Genomic DNA, 25,735 nt, shown 5'->3' with positions numbered 1-25,735 from the left:
GCCCTGCTGTAGGGCCACACTGCCTGGTTTTTATCTACAGACAGCAGTTTTCATTGCTTTCTATCTCTGATTTCAATGTCATAGAGGAGGAGTTAACATGTGTAGGCCCAATTAACCACTCAGACAGGACAGCACAGAGGGCAACCCTTGCCTTCTTCCAGTCCTGGGATTGCTTGGCTGGAGATATGAGTGTATTTCTTCTTTAATGCCTGTTTAATCTTAGCATAACTTTTCCCCAAGGAACTCTCACTCTTCTCATTGAAGACCTGAGAAAGCAAGTCACTTAAATAAAGTTTATGTATAAATCAATATACACACACCATGTGTCACCATGAGGGCTGAGCTGGGAAGACAGAGAGCTGGGAATGCTCTAAATCATATTGTGCACTGGTCTGACTTGCAGATGTGTTCAACAAGTCTATAAACCAAGAAAAATAAATGCTGAAGTTTTTCACCACCCTTTTTTTTTAAAATGTCGCTGTGGAAGATGACCCAAATTGGTTTACTAAACTGTGAGCAGCCTTGAGTGAATGATGTCTCAGTACATGTGTGATGCAGACAACCCCAAATCTGTGGTCTCTGAGAAATCCAATGTGTTCAATAATCAGGATTCACTGATTTTAGCTTCATCAAAAGATAAACTCCAAGTTATTTACAAGTCACAGGCCTCTATAGCTCAAACTAAATAAAGTTTTGGGAGCTGCTCTGAGGCTCTTCGTTCACTGCCATGCTCTGAGTATCAGAAGAACCCTTCTCTGTCCTCATTAGTAGTGGAAGAGATAATTGGCTAAGTGTGTGAGACATGTTCAGACTGAAGAAAGAACTGTGAGACATTCTGCCTTCCTTTAGATAGCACGTGGCAGCAACTGCTACTTCAGCGACTAAACAGCAAATTTAAAGCTCTTAGAGTGGGGATTTTCAACATATTTCCAGTAGATCTTTCATGTCCCTGCCCCTGCCAGCCCAGCTGAGGCACCATCACACCTACACCTGCTGGAAGGGGCAGCCTTTTCACCCAGCAAAGGGGTGCTCAGAAGTAATGAGGGTGAGGGACAGAAGGTATCTTTCGTCTGAAATGTGATGTGCTGATTACTATTTGTGTCTCTTTCAAACCTTATTTTCTGCTAATTGTGGCTTGATACGTACACAGCAGGCCTCTAATTTTTAATGGCAGCTTCCAACCTGGCAGATCATTAAGCCCCTGCCAAGCTGGCAATCATTTTAAGGGTATTTCTATTGATTGAGATGGTGCAGGGAGATGGTGGAGTTTTCACAGGAGGTGTGACTTGAGAGCATGGGTCCCAGCAGGACATAGATGAAATCAGCAGAGGTGAGCATCTCCCTGGATGACATGCTGGTGACATCTTTCCCTGGATCTGCTTTTCAAAGCATCTCTGAAAAGCAGGATTCCCAGGCACAGCCTGACAGCGTTTTGGGAGCTGCTCTGAACTGACTACTTATTAAAAGCTAAAAGCACTGCTACAGTGCCAACACCTAACAAATCCCCTCTGTGGTTCTCCCTGATGGTCTACGCTGGTGCTGCCAAATCCAAATCCTGGTGTGAGACTGCAGCACATGCAGGACCCCACACCAGCTGCCCAAGAGGGACTGAAAGGATGAGGTTGTGACAAGGTGGGGGTCGGTCTCTTCTACAAGTAACAGGTGACAGGACAAGAAGAAACAGCCTCAACTTGCAGCAGGGGAGGTTTAGATTGGAGATTAGGGAAAAATTCTTCACAGAAAATGTCTCAAGCACTGTTGCAGGCTGCCCAGAGAAGTGGTGGTCACCCTTCCCAGAGGGATTTAAAAGCTGTGTGGATGTGACCCCCGGGGACATGGTTTAGTGGTGGCCTTGGCAGTGCTGGGTTAACAGACTGACTCAATGATCTCAGAGGGCTTTTCCAGCCTAAAGGATTCTGTGGTTCTCTAATGCTGGAGCTGTGCAAAGTCAGCACTTTTCCACAGGGTCCCCAACTCCTGATCTGCACTGGAAATTTTATTCCTGTGGGCACCTGAAATGAAGTGGAAATTATTTTTTTTTCTTTTCCACCTGCCTCTTCCGTTTTCAATGTAGGAAAAAAGTACTTGCACGTCAAGGGCACAAAGTACTGCCGGTGTTGACCACAAGATGGTACTGCAAGACAAGCATTCCTGCCAGGAAAGACGTGCTCATGGAATCATAGAATCGTAAAGGTTGGAAAAGCCCTCTAAGATCATCAGAGTCACACCGTTAACCCTGCCTTGCCAAGCTCACCACTATTCCATGCCCCCAGGTGCCACATCTACAGGTCCTTTAAATCCCTCCCACCGCTTCCCTGGACAGGCTGTTCCAGGCTTGGCAACCCTTTCAGTGAAGAAATTTTTCCTAATATCCAACCTAAACCCCCCCTGGTGCAAATTGAGGCAGTGTCCTCCTGTCCTATCAAATGCCCCATTCAACACACCTGTGTTACGGGGATCGAGCAGGAGGGAGTCTTTATGACACTGGTGTGCCTTGTCTTTAACAAAAGGACATTTAGCTTAGCTGGAAGATGGATTAATTTCTTGGCAGAAAAAATGTATTCAGGACTGTGATTATTTCACTGTTTATGTTCAGTTTGCTAAGCTGAAGCCCACAGCCTGTGCCCTGGACTTGACAGATAACAACACACCACTTTCCGTGTCAACCACTGCCTGTTTTCCTCAGCAGGAGATCCTTTGTTTTTATTGTACTTCTTCCAGGCAGCAAAGATGCTTGGCCCAAACAGTCAAGGTCTTACAGACAACACATTTCACATTCTTCTGCAGTAGCAGCAGGAACATTTAGAACTCACCCTTTCCTCAATGCCTTTGCACTCATGAAAGCTGCATCTTTGATTACTTTTGTTCAGCAGACATAGGAGTAAAAACACAATATAAGACACGAGTTTTCTGAGGTCTTTGCAAGGAGCCACTGCTATGCCCTGGCATAAAACATATTGTCTTGATATTAACTCCAATTTCTTAGTAAATGGCTGTTGGGGGGATGCAGGTCAGCTCAGTGCTACAGTGACTAATAATAATAATATTGATTTTTTTTAACAGCTATAATTGTCAACAGAAAGGTAAAGGGAACTGGAAGAACTTGGGGTGAGCCTTATCCTATCTGGAAATTTGCTGTGAAGCCACTGAAGGGCAGTGATACACTGCTCTGTGGCTGAAGAAGAAGGAATGGGACACCCAGTACTGCCACATCACTTGAGGCAGTGTGGTTTTATTTTGTTCCAAGTCACCAGATCAATAGTATCTTTACAATCTGAACTAGAGAGTAATACCCTTACCTCTAAGGTATTAACTATTAATACCTTGACTATTAATTATCTGCTTTTTGATACTTAGTCATGCCACAACCCAACAGTATAAGGTCTCAGTGTGTTAAAATCAGGAGATCATATTTTGGAGCTCATGAAGGAGATGAAGACATAAAAGCAGCCTCACTGAAGACTTCACTTTCAGACTCCTAAAAGAGAACCTGTGGCTGTAGCCCTGTCCCATGTCACTGTGCTGCACAAACCATGATGACACCCAGCACCACCTGCTCTCTGTTCACCTTACCCATGCTCTGGCACGGCTGGTCCCCGCTGTCCACCAGCACACAGGGAACCTTCAGCCTTCTTCCTCTGACTCAGAGCAGGGAAAGACCTTGACCTGGCAGGGTGCTGGGTATGATTCAGCCTAAAGCAGAAATTTTGACCACAAAGGATGTTTTGATTTGAATTCTATACAAAGGCAAAGGGCAGAGAGAACCTCCCAGAGAGAACGGGTGGACTGCAGGGATCAGAGCTCAGCACCAGAAATCAGTGTGACACAAACCAGGGGGTGTGATCTGTTCATGGCATTAATGCTCAGGTTAAATGACAATGGCACATCCATTCATTAGCTTTTAGGGCTGGTAAAATAATGCCATTAGATCATCGTAGTAGTTGACAACTACTGGAAATCTTTGACTATGGCAGATCACGTTAGGAAGCATCTGCATAGAGTTACCCTGACCACACAGTGCTGGTTCCAAATCAGAGCAGAGCTGGATGAAATCTTTAGTGTAAATAAGCTGTTGATTAAATTTTTTACATCTGTAAACAGTGGCAAATTTATTCTGATTTTCTGTTTCATGCTCCCATGATACTTTTTGTTTGTACTGCTAAAACAGTCCATTCTCAGTTCTCTAACCAATTTTGGTCTGTGAGCATTTCTGAACTAGAACTAATCTGTTCTGGTTGTCTAGAGTACTTCCCCAAATGACTTATTTTAGGCTTTCCAAATCCCAGACTGAATCCTTTTTAAACAGCACATTACCATTTGGCAAAGGACCTAGAAATGGTCTTCTGTTACAAAACATCTCACATGTCATCAATTGTATTCCCGTGTGAAATGTTCAGGATTCATCAAGTTTTCAGCATTAATTCTCAATTTAGAGACACATGAAGTGAATAACACGTCCCCGTGGAGGAGGATGGGGAATAGTTATCCTTAGTATTTGCAAATGTTTTTGTGAATCCGTCAGTAAAACTGTTGTGGAGTCCAACATCAAGGTCAAAAGGATACATGAAGTCAATTAGAGAGGATTCTTTGGGGTTTTGATACCTCTTACCTAGAGACCAGATTCATTTGACTCACTCAACACAAACTTAGGGAGGAAATAATGGGTTTATCCCTTGAAAGGAAATTATCAATAGGCAGCATTAATATTTATCTCTTTAAAAAGTCCCTCACAGGTGGGGGCTGGTTCCATCTGCAGGAAGGCTGCAGACTGCAGCTGACAGTGTGTGACAGCTGACCAGGGGTGCTTGAAATCAAATATTGAATTGGTACACATCTCTATACAAATCTGGCCATTATAGTCAAATAAAAAACTTACACAAAGTCCAGAGTTTCTCTGTAACTTTCAAAATGCTTTTTTTTCTCAGATCTGCATATCTCAACCTCTTTAACTAAATGCAGACATTTTTCCTGAAGAGAGAAACAGACAATGTGCAATTAATTCCTTAGGTAACACATCTTTTCTGTTGAGGATGTAAGATACTGGGCGTCCTGAAAATCTATGCTTTTGATAACAAAATTTCATATGGATTTTAAAGTGCACCTCTCTTCTCAGTGGAGAAAACTAATCATGTAGAATCTAGCAGAAATCTCCATAAAAGCTCTCCATGACCAGGAATGGACTTTACATAAAGCCTATTAGTGCTTTCTTGGGAAAATATGTGAGTGATATGAACAAAAGATACATATTCATATATACATGAAAAAAATATATAAGGCAATGAATTGGCCTGTTGTTTAGATTTCAGTCACCCAGTCTTACCTGGGTTGTAAAATTTCCTTTTACAAGAAGAGTGGCTAGGAAAGTCCGTTTGACTTGAAGATATAAATTAAACTTGGACATTTATGTGAATGCCATTATCCTTTATCTCTGTTCCAGAATTAAGGAAACAGAAAACTTAGTGTGAGTGAAGACCATTTTAGAACCACAGAATATTCTGAGTTGGAAGGGACCCACAAGGATCTGCAAGTCCAACCCTTATGAATGGCCCATGTGGGGATTGAACCCACGACTTTGGCATTATTAGCACCATGCTCTAACCACCTGAGCTTATCTGGGGGTGAATATATTGACAAAAAGAGACAGAATTTTTGGTTGAATTCAATTAAAAATTTTAATGACTAAATGACATTGATTGATTGATTGATTGATTGAAAAAATGAATGAGTAACATATACTGAAAATGAGATTATAAGCGTAATTGTAGGATGTTGCAGCATCTTAGAGAAGGTAAAACTTCAACACCCCTGTGGAAGAGTGTCAGACATCATCTCTGTCCTTATGCTTTTCCACTCGTTTTCTGGGGTAAAAGAAGTTACAATAGACTGATAAGCAAGATGCTTTCCATTCTCACAGGGAAAATGTGGTATAACTGTTGTGAAATGTGCTGACTGAAGGTGAGAGTCTCAGCTCATCAATCGGCTCCTCTTTGGAATGGGAACAATGTAAATATCCACGCACAAAAATAGAATTTAAAAAAATAAAAACTCCTTTAAGCACTGTATTTGTGGCACGAAATTTACATATTTTATGTCCTCTTCCATAAAAAAGCATCATCAAAAAGAACTTGTGCCAGTTTTGTATTAAAAGGCCTGTAGAAATCCCTTAAAATTGCCTTCGTGGTTGGTAGCATCGGCCCCAGGCTTCTGTCTTCAGGTCGTCTGGTGTTTGATGCAGGACTCTTGGTAATCAGAGCTTCTTGTTTCTCACTTAGAGGTCCTGTGGAAAAACAGAATATTATCTTAAAATATTTCACCAAAAAATGCCCGTGCTAAAGGAGACTAACGACTACATCAGAAGGTTTGCCAGGGGAAGACAAATGTAATTTTTGTTAACAGCAACAATGTTTTGGAATATTGAATACAGGCTTTGATTAGTAAAATAAATCACTATTAGTAATTATGGAAATAATACATTTTCCTCTCCCATTAATTAATCATCTCTATGAAAAGCAGCATAAATCACTTCTGGAGGAAAATATTTGTTTTCAGAAAACAACAACGATATTGAACACAACTTGCCATCCATTTTGGAGCTGTCATTCTTTTCTACTGCTATTTCATTTTATTATGTGAATTAAGGTCATATTCTGTTTGTCTTGAGGGCTGTCAGTGGGCTCAAAGTGGCGCACAGGGGTAGTGATGCCCCTATTCCAGGAATAAATGTGCATCAGCAAGATAAAATCCTGCAGACTTTTCCAGCATAAACCATATTTGGAAAGAAGATGCCAAGCTCTTCATCTGTTCAGTCTGCTACACTCAAACTTTCTCATCATCTGGACCAATCTTTGGACCAGACAGACTATTTTTCAGCTGCATTTTCATTCTCTTGCTACTGTCAAATCAACATTGGGCAACATTTTGTCTGCCAGCGTTTCTCCGAGGATTAGCAACAGATGTCTCAATCAACACAGCAAAAACACAACTTCCCCCTTCTCCTCGGCTGGGAACACAACCTTTCATCATACTCAGATTTAGATTCTGGGTTGGTAGCACTTCAATTACTTTAAATTGGGTGGGATAACTTTGCATCTACGTAAGGCCCGTGACAAACAAGCTCTGACCGCCTTCAGAAGCAGAACTGGCTTCCATATGGTGAAATAAATCCATACATTCTGAATTATCTGGATTTTTTCCTTGATACTCTCTTATTAAGATCTTCTATCACCAGCCTTTCTATAAGAGTCTGAGAGTTTTAATTTTACCTGACTCCAGGCAACAAAATCAATGCATCCTTCAAGCCAGATTCCCAGGCTTCTCTTTTGTCTCTTGATGAAACAAAAATGACCTAAAAGAAGGATAATAATGTTTTTTCACACTTAAAACAGCCAGAAGACACCTACCCAGATCCAGGAAGTGGAACACCTTGTGCATGGTGTATCTCATGTTTGATGCATGGTCCTCCAAGCGAAGAACGAGGATTTGATCTTTGTCAAAAACTGTCAGCCAGTCCAAAAGATACACAACATAGAGCCCAACCTGTAACCTTACCTGTAAGAAAAAAACAAAAACAAAAATTAATTCACCTTACGACAGTTTCAGCAGTGAGAAACCAACACTCACCTTTGTCTTCTGAGCAAAAATCCCAGAAATGGAGACACTGACATCAGCCCCTGGGCGAACACCAGTAGAAGGGAAGATGCTTAGTCCTGTTACCTTCTCCAGGCCCTAACTCTGCTTATTCCACCTTGATTTCACCTGATTTCACCTTGTGGTGCCTGGGGACATGGTTTGGTGGCGGGCTTGGTAGTGCTGGGTTACAAGTTGGACTCAACAATCCAAGAGATCTTTTCCAACCTAAACGATTCTATGATTCCATGGTTATCAGCTGCACCAGATCACACTGCCATGAATAGCACAAACATGCTGATTCTCTGCCAGGAATTAGATTTGTGTGCATTTTGCTGCATCCTCTGATTGCAATAATTAGATTGGGGTCTAAGCTGCAGGAGCAGTGGCTGCTCAGCAGCATTAATGGTGCCTTGTCTGAGTGCACAATGAAAGCCCCAGACTATGTCAGACCAGGGATGGGAAAAGGCAGTTTTTCAGCCTGTCCTGCCCTAATCTCTGTTTTTCTTCCCTCCTCAATTTTACATAACAAGTTGAAACACAAAAAGAGTAGCCTGGTATTTTCAATAGTCCAGCTTCTAACTGCATTTATAAATATTTTTTCTAAATCCTGCCAGGCTCAGAAGAGAGAAACATGAATCCCAAGTCTTAAACATCTTTCATAAAAGAGACTGAATGTCTTCAAGTCACATTACCACAGAACCATTGAAGGCAGACAACGTCTTTCACTTCTTATCCTGACCTGTGACCTACACTGACACCTAAATTCCAGTAGAATAAGCCATGTTTTGAATCATTCCTAAGTTATTATTACCACAATGTGTGATTCTGACGTGCATTTTTGACTGCTTATAACAATAAGCCTCCATATTTAGCAGACTTCTTTATATATGTGCTGCACAAGGATTTGAAACATCTTATTTGATTAAAACATCAGGCTAACATGGGGTAATACTGACAGGGCAGCACTCCAGCCCACAGTCAATGCCTCGTTCCACTGAACACTGGGGTAAACGTGTGACTCAATGGTTTTTTCTTAATGGGTTTTGCTTTTCTTTCACTTGGGAGAGATCAAGGTGAGTGACAGACAAGAGTTGTCTGCATGGTATAGTTTGAAAGTACAGTGCTTTCCCACTTGGGTTTAGAATCCTTTTAAAACCTTTCACCAGAAAGAGGAATTTTAACTAATATGTCCCTCTAATTCTCAGTTCTCTTAGGATGAGAAAGAACTTTGATTTTCTTCCCTATACAGTGTGTTCTACTGACTTCTTTTTCATTGCTGTTCTTTAAAGCTGCAGTGCTTCCCACTATACATCAAAGGTATTACTAGGGTTTCCCAAGCCCTTTTCCACTCCATAATATCCATTTCTGCACCTTCATAACATTATATGATCACATAATGGTCAGATTGGAAGGCACCTTAAAGATCATCTCATTCCAGCCCCCTGCCATGGGCAGAGACACCTTCCACTAGACCAGGTTGCTCCAAGCCTGGTCCAACCTGGCCTTGAACACTTCCAGGGATGGGGCAGCCACAGCTTCTCTGGGCAGCCTGTGCCAGGGCCCTCACAGTAAAGACTCTTTTCCTAATATCCAATCTAAATCTGCTGTCTTTCAGGTTGAAGCCATTTCCCCTCTCCTCTCACTCCAGGCCCTTCTTAACAGTCCTTATCCACCTTCCATGTAGCTCCCTCCTTGTACTGGAAGGTCACAATCATGATCACCCTGGCTAAGAATGCCTTTCTCTGGGTAATATGCTTTCCACTGATTCTAAGTGAGGATAAGCTGGCAAACACCCCTTTTTCACAGTTCACATCTATCAGCAGCCATGATGTCTGTGACACCTCTCGTTTCTGAAATATATTAACAAATTGCAAAACAATTCTTTTCTGGCATAGTCATGGAATTAACAAACTAATGAGCTCACCGGGGAAAACAATTCTTACTTTTTCAACACACAGCAAACCACAAACTTAACAGATTTGGAAACCTGGCTGAAGAAGAAACTAAAAGAGGCCATTGAGGAGCACAGTGAGCATTTGGGTTTTATTATGAACACCTGCTTGTGGCTTTGTGGAAAGAAGCCTCTTCTGCTCACTTCCAAAAGCACCTTCTTCAGAGGACTGCCTAAGACAACAAATAAAGATTGGCTCTGCACTCTGAGGAGGAAGATAAGAGGAAAATCCTTTCCTCCTGGTTCTCTCTCTGCCTTCCTCTGAATGCATTTGTGCAAGCAGATGGCTGGAAAATACAGTGAGATTGGCCAGCAGCAACTGGTGTCAGTCCCGGAGGCTGCAGTCAGAGAGGAGAGGCTCCACTCCACCTGCCAAGGTAAGCAAGAGGAATGTCCTCTTTGCCCAACTGCTGCGGGGCTCCAGCCTGTGCAAGACACTCTTTTACTGCTATTTTATCATGTGGAGGAGGCAGTAACTTCAGCCCAGAGGCAAAGGAGGGAACTATTCCCCCTGAATCCTTTTCAGCCTGAACAAATAAAAGAGGATTGAATGGTAAACTGGCCAGATGTGATATTTCAAGTCAATCTCTTCCGTATTATTCTTCACCCTCAAGCAAATCTGATGTCAGTTCTACACTAAAACTGTGAATTTTGGAATCCTGAGCATGTAATACTTATCCATTTCCTTGCCAGCAGTTTCTGTGTGTCCTTTTATCATTTTTGGATGTGCACAACTTAAAAAAAAAAAAAATTTAGCTAGTTATTGGTAGCCTTTTTTGGAGAATTATGCTCCACATAATTTATTTCGATTTTGGGGCAATTTGGTACCACAAAGATCCTTGCCAGAGCTACTTTTTGGAAACATCTGCGGAAAGCTTACACATTAAACTGCAATCTTCACTAAATGTGCTCTCCATACGCTCGCACGATAGAAAGACTGTATTATTACTGCTGGCATTCAGCAGAGAACAGGCTGAGGAGACAGCTGAGCCTCTACACCAGCTTTTACATGCTTATATATATATTTTGACTATCTGCTTTACAAATGAAAAAGGGAAGAAATTTGATTTCTTGCTGCTTCTTTGCACAGTACTTTGGTACCTTAATAATTTTGGTACCTTAACCTTGACCCCGGGTACCAATAAACAAGCAAAGAATCAAATGCTCTTGGAGATACATACAGGCATGGCGTTGTTCAGGGTGTTGTTGTAGACACAGGCTCGCAGTGAGTAGTCCAGCACACAACCCTCAAAGAGCTGCAGGGATTCTGCCACTTTTTCATGGAAATCTTCCGCGGATTTATTGGCACTGGCAAAGTACAGATAATCGGAGTACAACCTGCAGAGGGGAAAACCTGTCAGTGAGTGACTGAGGACAGGAAGGGTTTATTTACATGACAACAGCAATGAGTTACATGACCTGCCTTACACACCCTGTTCATCCGGGGACGCCTTTTCTATTCATTTTATTGGGTTTTAGCTCAGAGTAGCATCCACTTCAGGGAATTTTTAACAGCATCCTCACTTTCAAAGTCAGCATCCCTGAAGACCTGACCCTAGTGATTGTGGGAGCCAATATTTTCTCCTGAAGGCACATTTTTTAAAAGTATAGACTTTAAATTCGTGTTCTCCATGAACAGTAGAACTGGTCTCTGCTGATGTTGGTGCCCCTCTGTACTTGGTGCTCCCCACTGCTATGGACAGGAACAGCCCTTTTCTCAAAAGCTTAAAGTTGATTTCAAAACCAACAGAGGAATGGGATGGGTTAGAAAGAGTAATTTTTTATATGATTACCAAGCTAACTACCATCAACAGCAAGAAAGAGTCCAGATTTCATAGTTTTTACAGGAAGCTCCACCTCCAATCCTACATTGCCTTTCCATCAAAAACTTCCAATTTACAGCATTCCATCTCTTGATTCCTATGTTTTTTTAAGCTGAAATACTGCATGTAGGTGAATGGTTCCCATCTGTGCTACAGTCCATAGTGCTGCATTCCCCAAACACTTCCAGCTTTGAGGACAGCAGGACATGGGGCATGTTCAGCTCTGAGCAAAAGCCACCAGCAACAGGAATTTCTCTAAGTTACAGCAGAAGAGCATCCCCTCACTGCACATTTTTAGCACAAGGTTTAAAATTGCTTAAAAAAGATTATCTAATTTCAAATTCCTTCGGGGCGGGGGGGGGCGGAGGGTAGTGGTGGTGAAATAACCCAAAACCTACAGGCAAGGAAAATATCAACTTTATCATTAACCCCTGAAACCTTGAGTAAGCTTTTCCAAGGTAAACATGGTTCAAAGAGAAAAAGGAAATTCTCCTACGTGGCTTAAATATTAGATCTGCTGAACATGATATTTTAACTTTTGTATTTAGAGTTAGAAACTATGACCAGAACCCCAACACTACCACAGGATTTTGAAGACAATTTTGTAACACTTGAGACAGACTCACTTCCTCAGGTGTGTTTGCAGCACAGATATGATGCCTCCATAGTACTCACCTCTCGACAAAATTCCAAAAATCCTAGATATCTTTCAGCCTTTTTGAAAAAAACACAGGCATTTATTGCTGCAGTAACCCTTTGTATTGTCTTTATTTATTCTTTAACTTCCCTAGATTTCCACAGGTACTTAAAAATACATCATTTAATTTAGAAAGTTTAGGCCCTAATCCAGCAAAGCACTTAAGCACAGGAATAGCCCCTCTGCACTCATTATTTATGTCAGCAAAAACGGGACTTTAACTCCCATATGAAACAAATGGAGACTCTATATTAATTCAAAAAAGGAGAAGGGGAGAAGCTGAGGGACCAAGTCAACTGACTTTAACTAAATTAGGCACACAACAGCACCTCCTGCTTGTAGAAAAGTGTGTGCCTCGAGACTCAGGCTTGCCCAGCTTGTCCCAGGGAGGGGGGATTGACTGCTCTCAGCAGAGCAGGTGAAAGGCTTCTTGCTGGGGGAAATCAGCCAGCAGGCATCGTGTACAGCATGGCCCTGGCTGCAATTTTCTTTAAAAGCTTTAATATGAATGCCTAGTATTTCTGATCACCCATTAAAATAAATGCATCGTTTTAAAGACTTGCTGACATCTTATGAAAAACTACGTTCTTGAAGACAAGTCCTCCCTCTGCAGGGCAGTTGAGGCTTTCTTCCCGTTTTCCTTTTTCTTTTCTTTCCATCTGTTTTTAATTCTGGGGACATCTGCCTGGAAATAAAACCTTCTCAGATTAAGATTTCAGCTGTTCCACCTACTTGAAGTCCTTACCCTCCACGACTACCCATTACAATGAAATAAGGATGCCGTTGACATCCACCATCAGAAACCTTGATGTCCACCAAATATCCCCTGCTGGGGGAAAGGCCTGACCCTGTGCAGGTTAGATCAGAGCCTGTCCCAGCCCCATGTCCTGCTGGCTACTGCAGAGAACCTGCCCCACTGCCCAGCATCACCGATGGATGCCCACTGCCCCTTCTGCCACGGCTGCTTTTGCTCCTGCAGTCCAGAGGAGCTGCCAGCAACTAAGGGAATTGTAAACAAAAAGGAACCAATTTATCATAAATACAGCAAGGGAGATGGAGCTGACTTTTCCTCTCACCCCTATTAAAGCTGGCAAAGAGCTACACCCACATTACAGAGCAATCAGGGAGTTTGTGGGGAATTTACGTGAGGAAGGCACTTCAGCCAGTTCTCTTGCATAAAATTAACATCTGTTAAATCCTGAGGTCAGGAGATGCCATTAAAGTTGAGAGCTGTATTTGCTGGTATAGGAGCTGGAAAGCATTCCCACACCTCTGCCTGTCACCAGCAGAAAAGGGAAAGCTTGTCAGGAAGCACCATCCCTTCCCACTCCAAGTCACTCTGGGCAGCTACTGCACAAACACCCTGTGTCTGCTCTTCTCCCACTGCCACCAGGGCCTGGTCCTCACCATCATCTGCATCTCCTTCCTTTTCTGAGTTTTCTAGAAAACCCCTTTTCTGAGGCTTTGCCCTTGGGCACTGAAGCCCCAAGTATCCCCAATAGCCCTATGAAGCTACAGAGAAAAGGAATTTACACCCCCTTGAGTCTGATCCTTTTGGACTCTGCCTCCATCCCCTCCACCCTCCCCACTACCCTCATCATTATTGTCCTTCTTTAGAGGACACAGTGGCAAGAAATACCCCAGAAATCTGGAGGAAGACTGGAGAGAAAAACTGAAGTCCAAGAGAAAGCTGGGCATTCCTGGTTAACATGACTCCATCATGTCCCTCAAAACAGCCATTCCTTGGCAAAAGCAGGGCCCTCTTCCTGCAAACAAAGTCAGGAAGACCAAAGGTGAACTCCTGAGTAGCTGTTGGATGTACAGGCTAAAACTGCCCAGTGAATCTTTACATGAGTGTTGCACCAAGCATTTTTAAGACTTAATAAAATTTTGTATCATTTGCTGACTCTGGAGATATTTCACCATTATTAATCACCATTATTTAATCATTTTGAACAGCAAGCCCCATGAAAACATAAACTTCATTACTGAAATGAATTTAAACATTTCAAAGGACCACTTATGCTGAGACCTGTAGATGCAGTGCCCTCCTCAGCCTAGTGAGCCCTGTTGAGAACCAGGGAATCTTCACTCAGGCATTTGGCAACCTAGAAATTCTTTTTTTCAGAGCAGCTCAGGTATCCATGCATGGCACTCATGGCACTCACATTCACATGCTTCTCCTTAAAACGTTATCACAACTACATGTGCCAAAATACACAGAATAAAACCCCTTGGCATCTCTTATCACAAGCCAAGCAGCTCTCTCAACCACCACGTGAATGTGCCCTTGCATCCAGGAGAGCAAGAGGGAATAAAATTATTATAAGAAGAAAATTTTCTTACACACTTCAGCAACGTGATGCTTGCTCACCTTTCAACAGGGTCTCTCAGCATGATGATAAGTTTGGCATTCGGTTGGAAGGCATGAATAAAATCCTGGATTAAGAAGGGAGGTTCTCCATCAGTACTGTTGTCATAAAAGAAAATCCAAGCGTTGTTGTCCCACATTGTCGAGGCACTGGCCTCCCCTGGAAGTAAAAAGCATTTCTGCTGGTAACTCACTTCATTCTTTGCACTGGAGTACAAATTGGCTGAATTTGGAATCGGATCAAAATTGACTCTATGAATTTCAGCGTATCTTAGTCCTTGCAAATTGATCTGGCCAATGCTCCCCAGAGCCAGGGCAATCCCACTGCCTTGTACTTTTGGGAATGTAGGGATGGTTAAGGCAGGTTTTATGGAATCCCACCTGACATATTACTGTCCATAACCACACTGCTTCCTGCTGGTGATTAACACATGCAAATATATTTACTCTGGGCTGCAATAGACTGCTCAGGGTTTTAGCACATTCTCCAGTGAGGAATCACAGAATGGTTGGGGTTGGAAGGGACCTTAAAGATCATCTCGTTCCACCCCCTGCCACAAAAACCACCACTCCTGTTGATCAACAATCGGTGTTGAAGACATAATCAGGAAAATCAGTGGAATTCAAAATTTCACAGGAAATATTTAAAAAGGAGCTGAATTATGTATTTGAACTTTTAAATATTTTATAAGAATAATTAAATATAATACTTATTAATTTATATTATTATAATTTATTAATGTGAAATAAGTCAACTATTTACTATTAGACAAGAGGTGTATAGAATAAGTAGCATATTTGGTTAAATGCTAGATTGTGATATCCTTGGTGTCTGAAGAAGCTCATTCTGGATGCAATGCTGCAGGGAGAAACCCAGTCAGTAACATCTCTGCCAGAGTGAGATATATGATGCTTCAGCTGCTAAATAAATGATCTGATAGGGTGTTTTGAATTTTGTAATCTTCCCTGTCTTTTTAAGTAATACTGGCATTTATGTGGCACAATACTCTTTAATAAAACATATACAGAAGCTTTTTGGAAACTTCCACTCTCTGACAGTCTAAGGAGAGCTAATTCTCGTTAATGAGCTTTTTCAAATCAAAAGGAATGAGGTGAAAAAATAACAATGTGGTAGGCTCATGGACTTGCACATGATTTCCCTTTTTCTTCTTTCCTCTGCTGGGAAAGTCCAATAGAGATTTTAAAAGATGGTCAAAACACAACACGAGAAAGGTACTGGCTCCAAACTTCAGCTTAACATAATGTGATTCATTAATAAAGTCTGGGAGTTGTTAGAAAACACATTAATCTTCTGTCATGTTCATTTTACCTCTCTTCAGAAGGAGGTGATCAGGTCCATTGGCTAAACCTGGGTGTCCACAACAGCTCTGCTTTTCCATTCTAAATTAATTAGCCAAAAGCACTGCCTAATCATCAGTGGGCTTTACCTTGTCAATTAAAACTCAATTAGCCCAGCTCCCACGCTGGGTGAAGCAGAAACACAAAAGATTAAATATAGGCCAGGGCTGAGACAGCTGTACCACAAAAACATCAGGCAGCTCCTTCTGAGCTGTCAGGAGATGGCAAAATGCAAACGGGCACGAGCACTTGCAGGCAGGGATTTACAGGATAGTGCACTCCAGGGATCAGAGCGACCTTGGGAAGTCCCTGCTACGTCTCTGTGACAGAATTGGCTGGACTTAGACTGCTCCATCACAGGTGTTTGCCTAAATCATTCCAAAGTAGTTAAAGTCTCTGATCTCAGCAGGCCACCTATTCCTCTCCAAATAGATTTTCAGATCTTCCTTCGTATTTCTTTGCCCTGTTCTCTGATCACGTTTGATGTTCTACTGGATTTATCCCAATTAGCTCATGCAGAGTTTCCAAACCTAAGAACACCTGCTCACACATGTGCTGTGTGAACTAAAAAAACCCCAGTGCATTTACACATAAAGGGACAGATTCTCTTTAACATCACAGCCCCCACTGCACAGAAATGGTGTCAGCTGGATCAGCTGCCACCACCACAAATCTGCAGGCAGCACACCTGCAGACTACGGAATCATTAAGGTTGGAAAAGACCTCCAAGATTATCAAGTCCAACCCAAGATCACAGGCACACAACCACATCATGCTAAAGCATTAACAGGGACTCAAGGTGTTCCTCTAATGCATCAGCCCAGGATAGCCTGGGCTCAAGAGAGCAAATCTTCCCACAAGATGGCTGTCAAGAATTAAATGGGGGGGGAGGAGGGGGAATATATATATTAAAAAAAACTAAATCATTCTGGTCTCTGCTGACTCTTATAATTTTAATTTTCTGAAACAGCCAAAAAAAAAATATTCCTGACAATCTGACAGTGTTCCTTTCTGGTTTCTAATACAGACTTAATATCTGTAAACAGAACAGGCCATACTAAACATGAGATAAATTAAACACCAACAATTAACTACGTTAAATTACTCCAGTGCAACCAAAATTTCTTATTTTTTTTATGGACTTAAAGAATTGCCTAAAGAATTGCCTATTAAGTTGCCTAAAGACAGTATGTATAACCTCCTTATTCAGTCATTAATGGATTAACGTCATACTGTGTTTTCACAAGTCATTCCTCTGAATTTATCATATTAATGATCCCAAATAAACAAGTCTTGCTCTGCACGCCTCAGGCTGAATCGGCCCTGTCCTCTCTGCTCCATCTCTAAGCAGATGTTGGGGTTTTATTTTGGAAAATGCAATTATTACCCACTATGTGTAACATCCAAAGAAGCTTAACTTTTCAAAATAATGTAACATGATGAACTACTGAAATGCTTACAGTCTTAATTCGATTTCTTTGTAGCCATCTGAAATAAGAAAAGGAAGATTCTAAGCAAAACTGATATTCATACAGATCCATTTTAGGCCAGCTGGCTTTGTTTTGTTTTTTTTTTACCAAGGTCATAAAAGGCTGCCTTAATGAGTATAATCATTCAAGATTTTTCCTGTAAACTTAATAAGAAAAGCGAACAGAACCTTAATGAAACCAGAAATGAGACCACGGGAAAGAGAAACACAAAGTGAACTCTAGAAAAAGCTGCAACAGGAGGTAAGTAATCAAAGATGTACGTTGCCAATTAGATTAGTGAATTTAATTAGTATAAGCACTTCATCCATGAAAGGACTGGAGATATTGTAAGTAGGAGGAAAATCTGCAGATGTCCTTGATGGCAACATCTCTTAAGACCCCATTTTGCAAACGTTGCTCAATGTTGACTATGTCATAAAGGGAATGATCAACTTAAAAGGAGGCTGGGGAAGTACTGAGCAAATGGGACTGCAGCCAAGTCTCTGGTTTAAACAAGCCACCATCACCACCTCATCAAGGAAGCAATAGGTTAAACTTAATTGGTTATAACGAGACCAAAACCCCAATAGTTCTGAGGGCAGGCAGCAAAAATCTTGTCTCTATCTTCTGTAGAATACTGACTTCAAACCTATTGAAAAGTCTTTTATCAACAGGGAGCTGCCACTTGCCCAACTAATATTTTCATGGAATGTATCTGGTTTCCCTGGGAAATGTTGAGGTGACAGAGTAAGACTGGTAAAACTCTCATATCCTCAAGTTTTCTGGGTTTAGGAAGTGACAAAAGCAGAGTTTAGAAGTTTCTGGAGTTCCTCGTGGGCACTGTAAACTAATATCCCACAGACAGTGGTGGATGAGCCCACTGGGTGTCATGGAAGACAGTCCAAGGATCCTTCCCTAGAGCCCAGTGCTAACCGCAGACTTTTCACAAGGTGCAAGACAACAGCACTTCTAGGCCATTTGTAATGGTAATTAGGGTAATTTAATTTTAATATCCATTAATATTATATCAATATCTTACGTTAGAGCTTAAAAAGAGCCACTTGGAGCTATCGGATCAGATGCAGGATTTCAGCAGCACCCACTGGGTGTCATAATACCACAGTTAGTGTGTTATCCAGACAATTACTACAGCAATTGGACATGAAGCTACAATTCCATCACTAAAGGCAAATGTCTTATAACTGTATTTAAAAGCCACATAGATGAGGCACTTGGGGACGTGGTTCAGTGGTGGCCTTGGCAGTGCTGAGTTAATGGATGGACTCGATAATCTCAGAGGGCTTTTTCAACCAAAATGATTCTATGAAAACAAAATGAAAACTGTGTTTGAAGGAGTGACCAAGGTCATTCTCATTCTTAAAAAAAAAACAAACACATTAATTAAATGCTGATGTTCATCAGACATCGGGTAATTGCTCTGGCATTTTCTAAAGATAATCACAACCTTTTAACTAAGCAAGTAACCACCCTCCAGGAAAAGACAAAAGAAAGCCAAAGTCGGGGGCTCTGTGCTGAGAACCATTCACATGTGGGAGAACACCCCTCTCATGCCTCAGCTCTGAACTCTGCCAGTGTGGAGGCACAGAGATGCATTTCAGAGGCTGTGTTTGCCCTACCAATGATGATGTTGTTCATCTTGCCACGCTCCCTCACTGCCTCACTCTGCAGCACGCTCTGAATCTGATGTGCTGCCAGGTCAAACAGATCAAGGTAATCTTCCACCGGGTAGCGGTCGTGAAATCCATCCCTCAGACGGATGATTCCTGAAAAACAGCAAAAAAAAAAAAAAAAGAATTAAAAACAACAATAATAACAACAGCAGGGCAAGATTAACCACTGGTGCAAGCCAAGATAGATTCATGGACATGGCTGGCCCTGAGCCAGCCAACATCAGCACAAAATTACACCGATGAAGTGCAACCCTCAGACAAAAGTGCCAATAATGAAGTAGCTGAGATTCGAGATACTCTGTGATTACACCATAAATTCACAGTGATAGGAAGTATTTTAAGTGTTCTGCTTTATAGTTCCTGCATGAATAGCTTGCATTTATTTTCTTCTAAATTTAGCTTTTGGAATGAATATGAAAGATAAGATCCTACTTTCCTTTGCACCAATATAAATTGAAGTAATATTGGAACTCCCACTAGATTTACTGTTTTGAGAATGAGAACAGGCGCTGATGCCAAATATGCAAATAAACACACACTGGGAAATCATTCATGTTTTTTTCTTTCACAGGTATGAAAATAAAACTCCATGGTGGTGTCTTATTTTTATCCTCTCCTTCTCTACACTTCAGGGTGTGTTCAGTATCGCCTTCTCTCCACATTTCTCAACATCTTCAGCCACATCTGTGATTTTTATACTCTTCTTTCCACTCCTGTTTCCAAATCGAGTCTCACTTCTCCACTTGCTGTGCGTCCTCCCCACACAGGAATTCTCAGCTCTCCCTTTCTTGTTCCCACAAGGCTAATAATTATCAATTATGCGAAAGCAAAGCTCAGCAAGGGAGTTCTTTTGTCCATTCCCTCTGATTTTCCCCTTTAGGAAAGTGGGATTTAATGAGGGTAGGAGAAAGTTCAACAGTGTATTTTGACTTGTTTCGAGGGTAAAAAAAAAAGTGCAAGCGTGGTGCTACAGACAGCCTTGGTTTGTTGCCACCCCACTCCTGGGAATAGAAACAATGGCAAGGAGCCAGGAAAGAGGAACAGTCAAGCTGGGACAAAGTCCTGTGGAGCATCAACCACCCCAGCAGAAGGGGAAAGCGGTGATTTGCAAAATGGGGCCTCCCCGGAGGCCTGTTAAACTTCAGCTGAAATTAGTCAGTCTCATAAAACTCCACTGAATCAGAGGATGCCATTGAACAAAGAGACTTTCTTGTCCAGAGTAAGTGTTAGAAACCAAACCAAGTTAATAGCCAGGAGCATAGGAGTCATATCCACTCACTGGCTCACAAAGGCGGCCGTCTCAGTTTCACTTGTTAGTGTATTTGTCATATTCTCTGTTTTGGTTGGGTTTTTTTCCTTTATTTTTAAATAGCAACCATTAGGTAATGTACTTTTGAGGCAGAATGAAAGGACCGAGCCACCAGGAGCAAACTTCATCTCTCGTTCTCAGTGGCAGAGAGCTTGAGATGATCAGAAGGTCATCTCTACAGATCCCTCTCCCATGAGATCACAAGCTCTGCAATCTTTCCTCATTCTCAAGCTTTACAAAACAACTTCAAAAAATTTAATTATGCAAAGAATGTTCTCTTCAAGGATCAGCACTTGGTTCCCAGTGGCTGACCACAAGACTGTGCAAGTGGAGGGTTTGTGAATGCCAGTACAGAGATAGGAATTCACCCTTGTTCTCAAATTATGTGCACTCCAGCCTGGTTTGTTGCATTCTTCTGCCTGTTTGGTAGGTCAAGTTCTGAGTTTCAGTGAGCCTAGTCTTGCTTTAGTAAGGTTGGATGTGCTACCTCCTCCAACATTCATTCCAAGCATTTATGTTGATATTAATGTAAGTGGAGAGAACTATTTAGGATAAAACATTTTAGCTTAACATATCAGTTCGGTTCAGCCTTTCCTGCCAGCACTCTCATGGAACACAAAATCTTCCACAGCTGGCTTTGCTGACAGTGTCTGCATCTACAAACCCAGACTCAGCAGCACAGCATCCTCAACTGGAAAGTGTCCAAGTCTAAAATGGTCTTTTTTCACTGATCTGACTTTCCACCTTCAGAGCAGGAGGTAATCCTTATCATTTGTGTTCAGCTCTGGGCCCTCAGTGTAAGGAGGATCTGGACCTGTTGGAGGGAGTCCAGAGGAGGCCACAGAGATACTCTGAGAGCTGGAGCCCCTCTACTCTGGATCCAGGTGGGGAGATGTGAGCCTGGAGAACAGAAGGTTTCAGGGAGAACCTTAGAGCCCCTTCCAATGCCTAGAGGGGCTCCAAGAGAGCTGGAGAGGGACTCTAGACAAGGGCAAGGGGGAATGGCTTCCCACTGTCAGAGTACAAGGTTAAATGAGATATTGGGAAGAAATTCTTGACTGTGAGGGTGGTGAGGCCCTGGCACAGGTTGCCCAGAGAAGCTGTGGCTGCCCCTGGATCCCTGGAAGTGTCCAAGACCAGGTTGGACGGGGCTTGGAGCAACCTGGGCTAGTGGAAGGTGTCCCTGCCCACAGCAGGGGGTGGAATGAAATGGTATTTAAGGTCCCTTCCAGCCCAAACCATTCTATGATTCCATGTTTTGTCTTCAGTCAGCTGCTGACTGTGATGAACGAGTCCCTTTCATGGCTCTTCAAGGAGCCCCATGATGCTTCTCTTGTTTGACTTGGTTTCACTCCTCAGTTCACATGGGTACCTCCAGTGTCTCTTAAACTGGTCCAAATTATCACAAAAGCAAAACTGTATTTTCATCATATTGCTTTAAATCTTAGTTTACAGAAGGTATTTAGAAATTGTTTCAAATACTTATTAGCAACGTTCTTATGCCATTGGCAAAGGGAAAAAATAGGAAATGTATGAACACAATCCTCTCTGTGGCTGGGAAATTCTCCTCATCAAGCAGCAAGGAACAAATCCCTGTCTGCAGGAGCTCAAAGGTTCTTCTGGGATCCAGGACATGGGAAAGAAAGATGGCAATGACAAGACCACATGCAGGAGAAATAAAGAATTTAAGGTATGACCCCAAAACAAAGAACAGAAGCAGCACTGCAGGTGTCCCAATGCCTCAGAAAGTGGCCTTCCATCCCTGTAGACACAGCAGTTCATTAGAAGAGATATTTTCCCATTGCAAGAAAACTTAAAAAAGTTCCAAAGGAAAGTAGTGATTGAAGTCCTCATCAAGTGATCCTCCCCACAGCATTAAGTTTGTCCTTGTTCCCAAGGCAGTGTCTGCCATGAAGCAACAGCAAATGAAAAACAGAAACAAAGATGTCCCTAAAATAACCATTATCTTCCTCTCAGAAACAGTAAAATCACTGAAAAACCTGTCATCTTTGATACCAAAGTCATACAAAGTGAGGGCATGCCAGCACTGATCAACTAGACTCAGTGGGAAAATCCAGTGCCCGGGTGGAATACTCATCCACATTTGGAGGGAGCCACTAAGCACACAGCAGGAAGGAATTGCAAATGGCTCTTCTGGGGCTCATCTAGTCTCTAACCACAAGACTGACCTTCCCTGGCATCCAGAGAAGAGAGCGGTAGAAGGAGATAAACACTTCAGACCGATGAAACAACGTGCTCAGCCCCACTGCCCCGAGACAGCCTCTGAAGGTGCAATCATGAGGGGCGGATGCGTTTTGCTCAGCTGGCCGTAACCTCAGCTACTCAAATCTTCCTTCAGAGACAGAGTGTGACCTCATGAAATATTGATGTCACCCATGAAAAGAACATCGAAAATATGTGAAGGTTCCTTGGCGTGAGAGAGATTTCTCATGCAGAGCATCTCGACTGTTCAATGTTGACTGGAGCTGCGACACTAATGAAGCTCCTATCACAGCTGTGTTTATTGAACCATAAAGACTGAACCCACCCACATTTTAAATACTAGCCCATCATTTATTCATGTGAGAAAGCCTTTACAGAATTTTGCAACACAAAACTATCGCTGCTGTTCTCCAACTCCCCCACCAAAACCTAGTAGCTCGTCTTCTTGCCTTTACGAATTCACAGGGTTCACGAATATCTTGTGGATTTTTTTTTCCCTAGATCTTCCAAATCACTGCAAACAAAGCAAATGAAACGTGCACGGTCTCGAAAGGTTTAACCCAAAATGTAGGCTGAAACGTCCCGAGCATCCGCCACCTGGAATTCTCAAAACTATCAACTCCAGTGGTTTCTGGGCAAGCCAAGAAGGAGCAAACCTATAAACTTCATCCCGAATGTGTACGAAAGTTTAGGAGACACAACTTGCCTGGATACCAGAGGACATGTTCACTCACCAAAGCGCTTTCTTGTCCACCAGTGGGGCTCTTTGATTGCTGAGAACCGGACCTCGGGGTGCAGCCTGAGCCGGTCGTACAGGTCTGTGGTGCCACACTTGGGCTGGCCAATGATGTAGAAATGGGGCAGGCAGCGCAGGCGATAGTGTTTGCCCTTGTAATGGTACAAGTGGTTCCAAAATACCTTCCTGAGGTAATCGAAGAAGATCCGAAAGCGCTTTGAATACAGTGCATAAGAGTTTGTTGCATAAGGGTCTGTGGTTGTGTTCCCTCTGTACTCTTCATACCAACAAGGGTTCTTGCTATTTGGAAGGAATTTATTAGGAATTACTGAAAACATCTGCAACATAAAGAACAACAATTTCAGTCAAGGCAGCAAACAACCAACAGTTATTTTCTTGCTTAGCACAGTGAGAATAGAAACACTACGTGGATATTTTTAACTCTTATTTTTTTAAATACAAAGCTGACCCCACTTATTGCTTCTAATGACACCAGAACCAAATCCAGTACAAACTGTTGGACTGAGAGAGAAGTATTTAGAAATCCTTTTATTTTAAGGCCAGAAAGGGCCTCGATAATCCTCCAACTCCTCTCCAGCCCCAGGAAGTGAATTTTAAACTCAAACATGTAATACTCAGATCAAATTACCTTCCAGTTTTTAGCTCTGCAATACAAGGTGTGCAATGACCAGATTTGCAGGAAGGAACACTGGTAAGCATTTATTAGAAAGTCTCTTTTCTCATTTATCATTTAAGGTGACAGGTAGATCTAAGTCACAATGATTTTGTATAAGACAAGGTAAAAATTCAATGAGGATGTACAGCTATGGGAATACTGCCTGATTTTTTGCTTCAAGTGTCAAGACCACTTACATGACACATCCATTCTGCCCATGACTCAGAAGGACGTGATCTACAGTGTCAGCTTTACAGATGGTGTAAATCAGGAGACTCTAGATGGTGTTAATCACTATATGAACATGTAAGCAGTGGCACTTTTTGATATGTAGGTAAAAGATTGATCCAAAAGTTCTGAAATAAGGAAATACAAAGCAGTTTAAGACGTGCTTCAATTCATACTTACATGTGGCTCTTGTTTCCTCAGTTCTCCTAAATCGGGGCGCTGCCTCGTGATAAACTCTATCTTTGAAGTAATGGTGTCAATAATTAATTTAATGCTTGAGTAATCCTTTACATATGAAATATTCATTTTTGAAGGCTGGTAATGGTCTTTCATGTCACTAAGGCTTTCATTGTCCATTAAGCTTGGATTGCTTGCAAAAGCTCCGTAATGGAAGGGAGACGGTATTAACAGCAGGCCATGCTTGGCTCCAGTCAGTATGTAGGATACCATCACCAGAGTCATTACAATCAACCCAAACATCAGGCTGCATAGCTTCCCCTTCCTCAAGCAGAAAAATCCATTCCAGCTCTCACAGTGGTCAGTCCTTACTTCCAAAACTGCGAGCCACTTCATCTGCTTGCTGTCGGTGTACAAAGGGATCTTGTTTTCCCCTTTGCAAACAGGACACTTCTGGTTATTGTGATCAGGTCCACGACATCTGAAACACTGTCTGTGCAAGTCATTTGGTAATAAATGTATGCAACAATTAATACAATACCTCATATTACTGCCATTAAACTCCTATATTAATGAGCCAAGTGCAGCCATAAAAAAGTTTCTGAAGCGTGTGAGTCATCTTCTGTAAGTCTGAAATTGTTTAATTCCTTGAGTGATTCTGCAGCTACTCAGCAACGCAAAAGGACAGGTTCAAACCAGAATAAAAAGTGACATGTGTCACATAAAGAGAAAAAAAAAACAACCACCAAGACATAAAAATAGATGTACTCTGGGTGTAGTTTCCAAAAATTTGGCTCAGTAAGAGGAATGTGGCGAAGTAAGAATCAGCTGCAAAACTGGCTCAAGTTTTTCCCATTGAACAAAACGAGAAGGAAGAAAAATTGTTACATAGTGTGAAAATATGCAAAAAACAAAAATAACTCATTGTCCTCTGATTTCTGTTGGAATAGGCAAATATGGGCATAAATTTCCAGGTTTTCTTAAAATAAGAAGGTCCCAAACTGAACTACTGCTACTGGAGGCTTCATCTTCCCAGAGACGGTTTCAAAGGTTTGTACTGTACAACCTAAAGAAACAAAAACAGATATATAGATATACACAGACATAATATCTACATTCCCCTTCATTCAAAGCCATAACAAAGCACAAGTAACTTCACAATTCTATTGGAGAGATGTCTTCTGTTTGCCAAGTGTATTAATTACAGCATTCATGATATTAATCCCAGGGAACATTTGGCTCCAGGTTCACAGTGAGCTGCCCTTGCTTTTCAATCACCCATCTGCTCACATCAAGGACTGGTTGCTGCCACAGGTAAAACTACACAACTTCCCACATCTGCTCACTAACCTATCTAACAGATCTTAATCTGCTCCTGAAATATGGGAGCATTTTT

At 42.0% G+C, this 25,735-nt stretch overlaps 1 protein-coding gene across 1 annotated transcript; it reads right to left on the bottom strand.

Annotated features, from left to right (window-relative positions):
* Positions 1-5,652: 5,652 nt before the first annotated feature.
* Positions 5,653-25,401, bottom strand: CHST15 (carbohydrate sulfotransferase 15). Its single transcript, XM_018078532.1, has 7 exons — positions 24,343-25,401; positions 23,257-23,596; positions 18,937-19,083; positions 14,475-14,631; positions 10,762-10,918; positions 7,401-7,548; positions 5,653-6,277 (listed from the first exon to the last, which is right to left on the bottom strand). The coding sequence occupies exons 1-7, from the start codon at positions 24,883-24,885 to the stop codon at positions 6,087-6,089; spliced, it is 1,683 nt and encodes a 560-aa protein (XP_017934021.1). The 5' UTR covers positions 24,886-25,401; the 3' UTR covers positions 5,653-6,086.
* Between the last annotated feature and the right edge of the window lie 334 nt (positions 25,402-25,735).

This window comes from Manacus vitellinus, unplaced genomic scaffold (genome assembly GCF_001715985.3).
Source record: "Manacus vitellinus isolate BGI_N305 unplaced genomic scaffold, ASM171598v3 scaffold_40_pilon, whole genome shotgun sequence".
Classification (NCBI taxonomy): Eukaryota; Metazoa; Chordata; class Aves; order Passeriformes; family Pipridae; genus Manacus; species Manacus vitellinus.
This window is presented reverse-complemented; position numbering and strand designations above follow the sequence as displayed.

Bases quoted from the DNA above. Each gene is read 5' to 3' on its own strand.
- CHST15 (XM_018078532.1), bottom strand. From the start codon at position 24,885: ATGAGGTATTGTATTAATTGTTGCATACATTTATTACCAAATGACTTG. The intron at 19,084-23,256 runs GTGAGTGAACAT...GCTGTTTTTCAG, and splicing joins GTGGACAAGAAAGCGCTTTG to GAATCATCCGTCTGAGGGAT. The intron at 14,632-18,936 runs GTAGGGCAAACA...TTTTACTTCCAG, and splicing joins GATGAACAACATCATCATTG to GGGAGGCCAGTGCCTCGACA.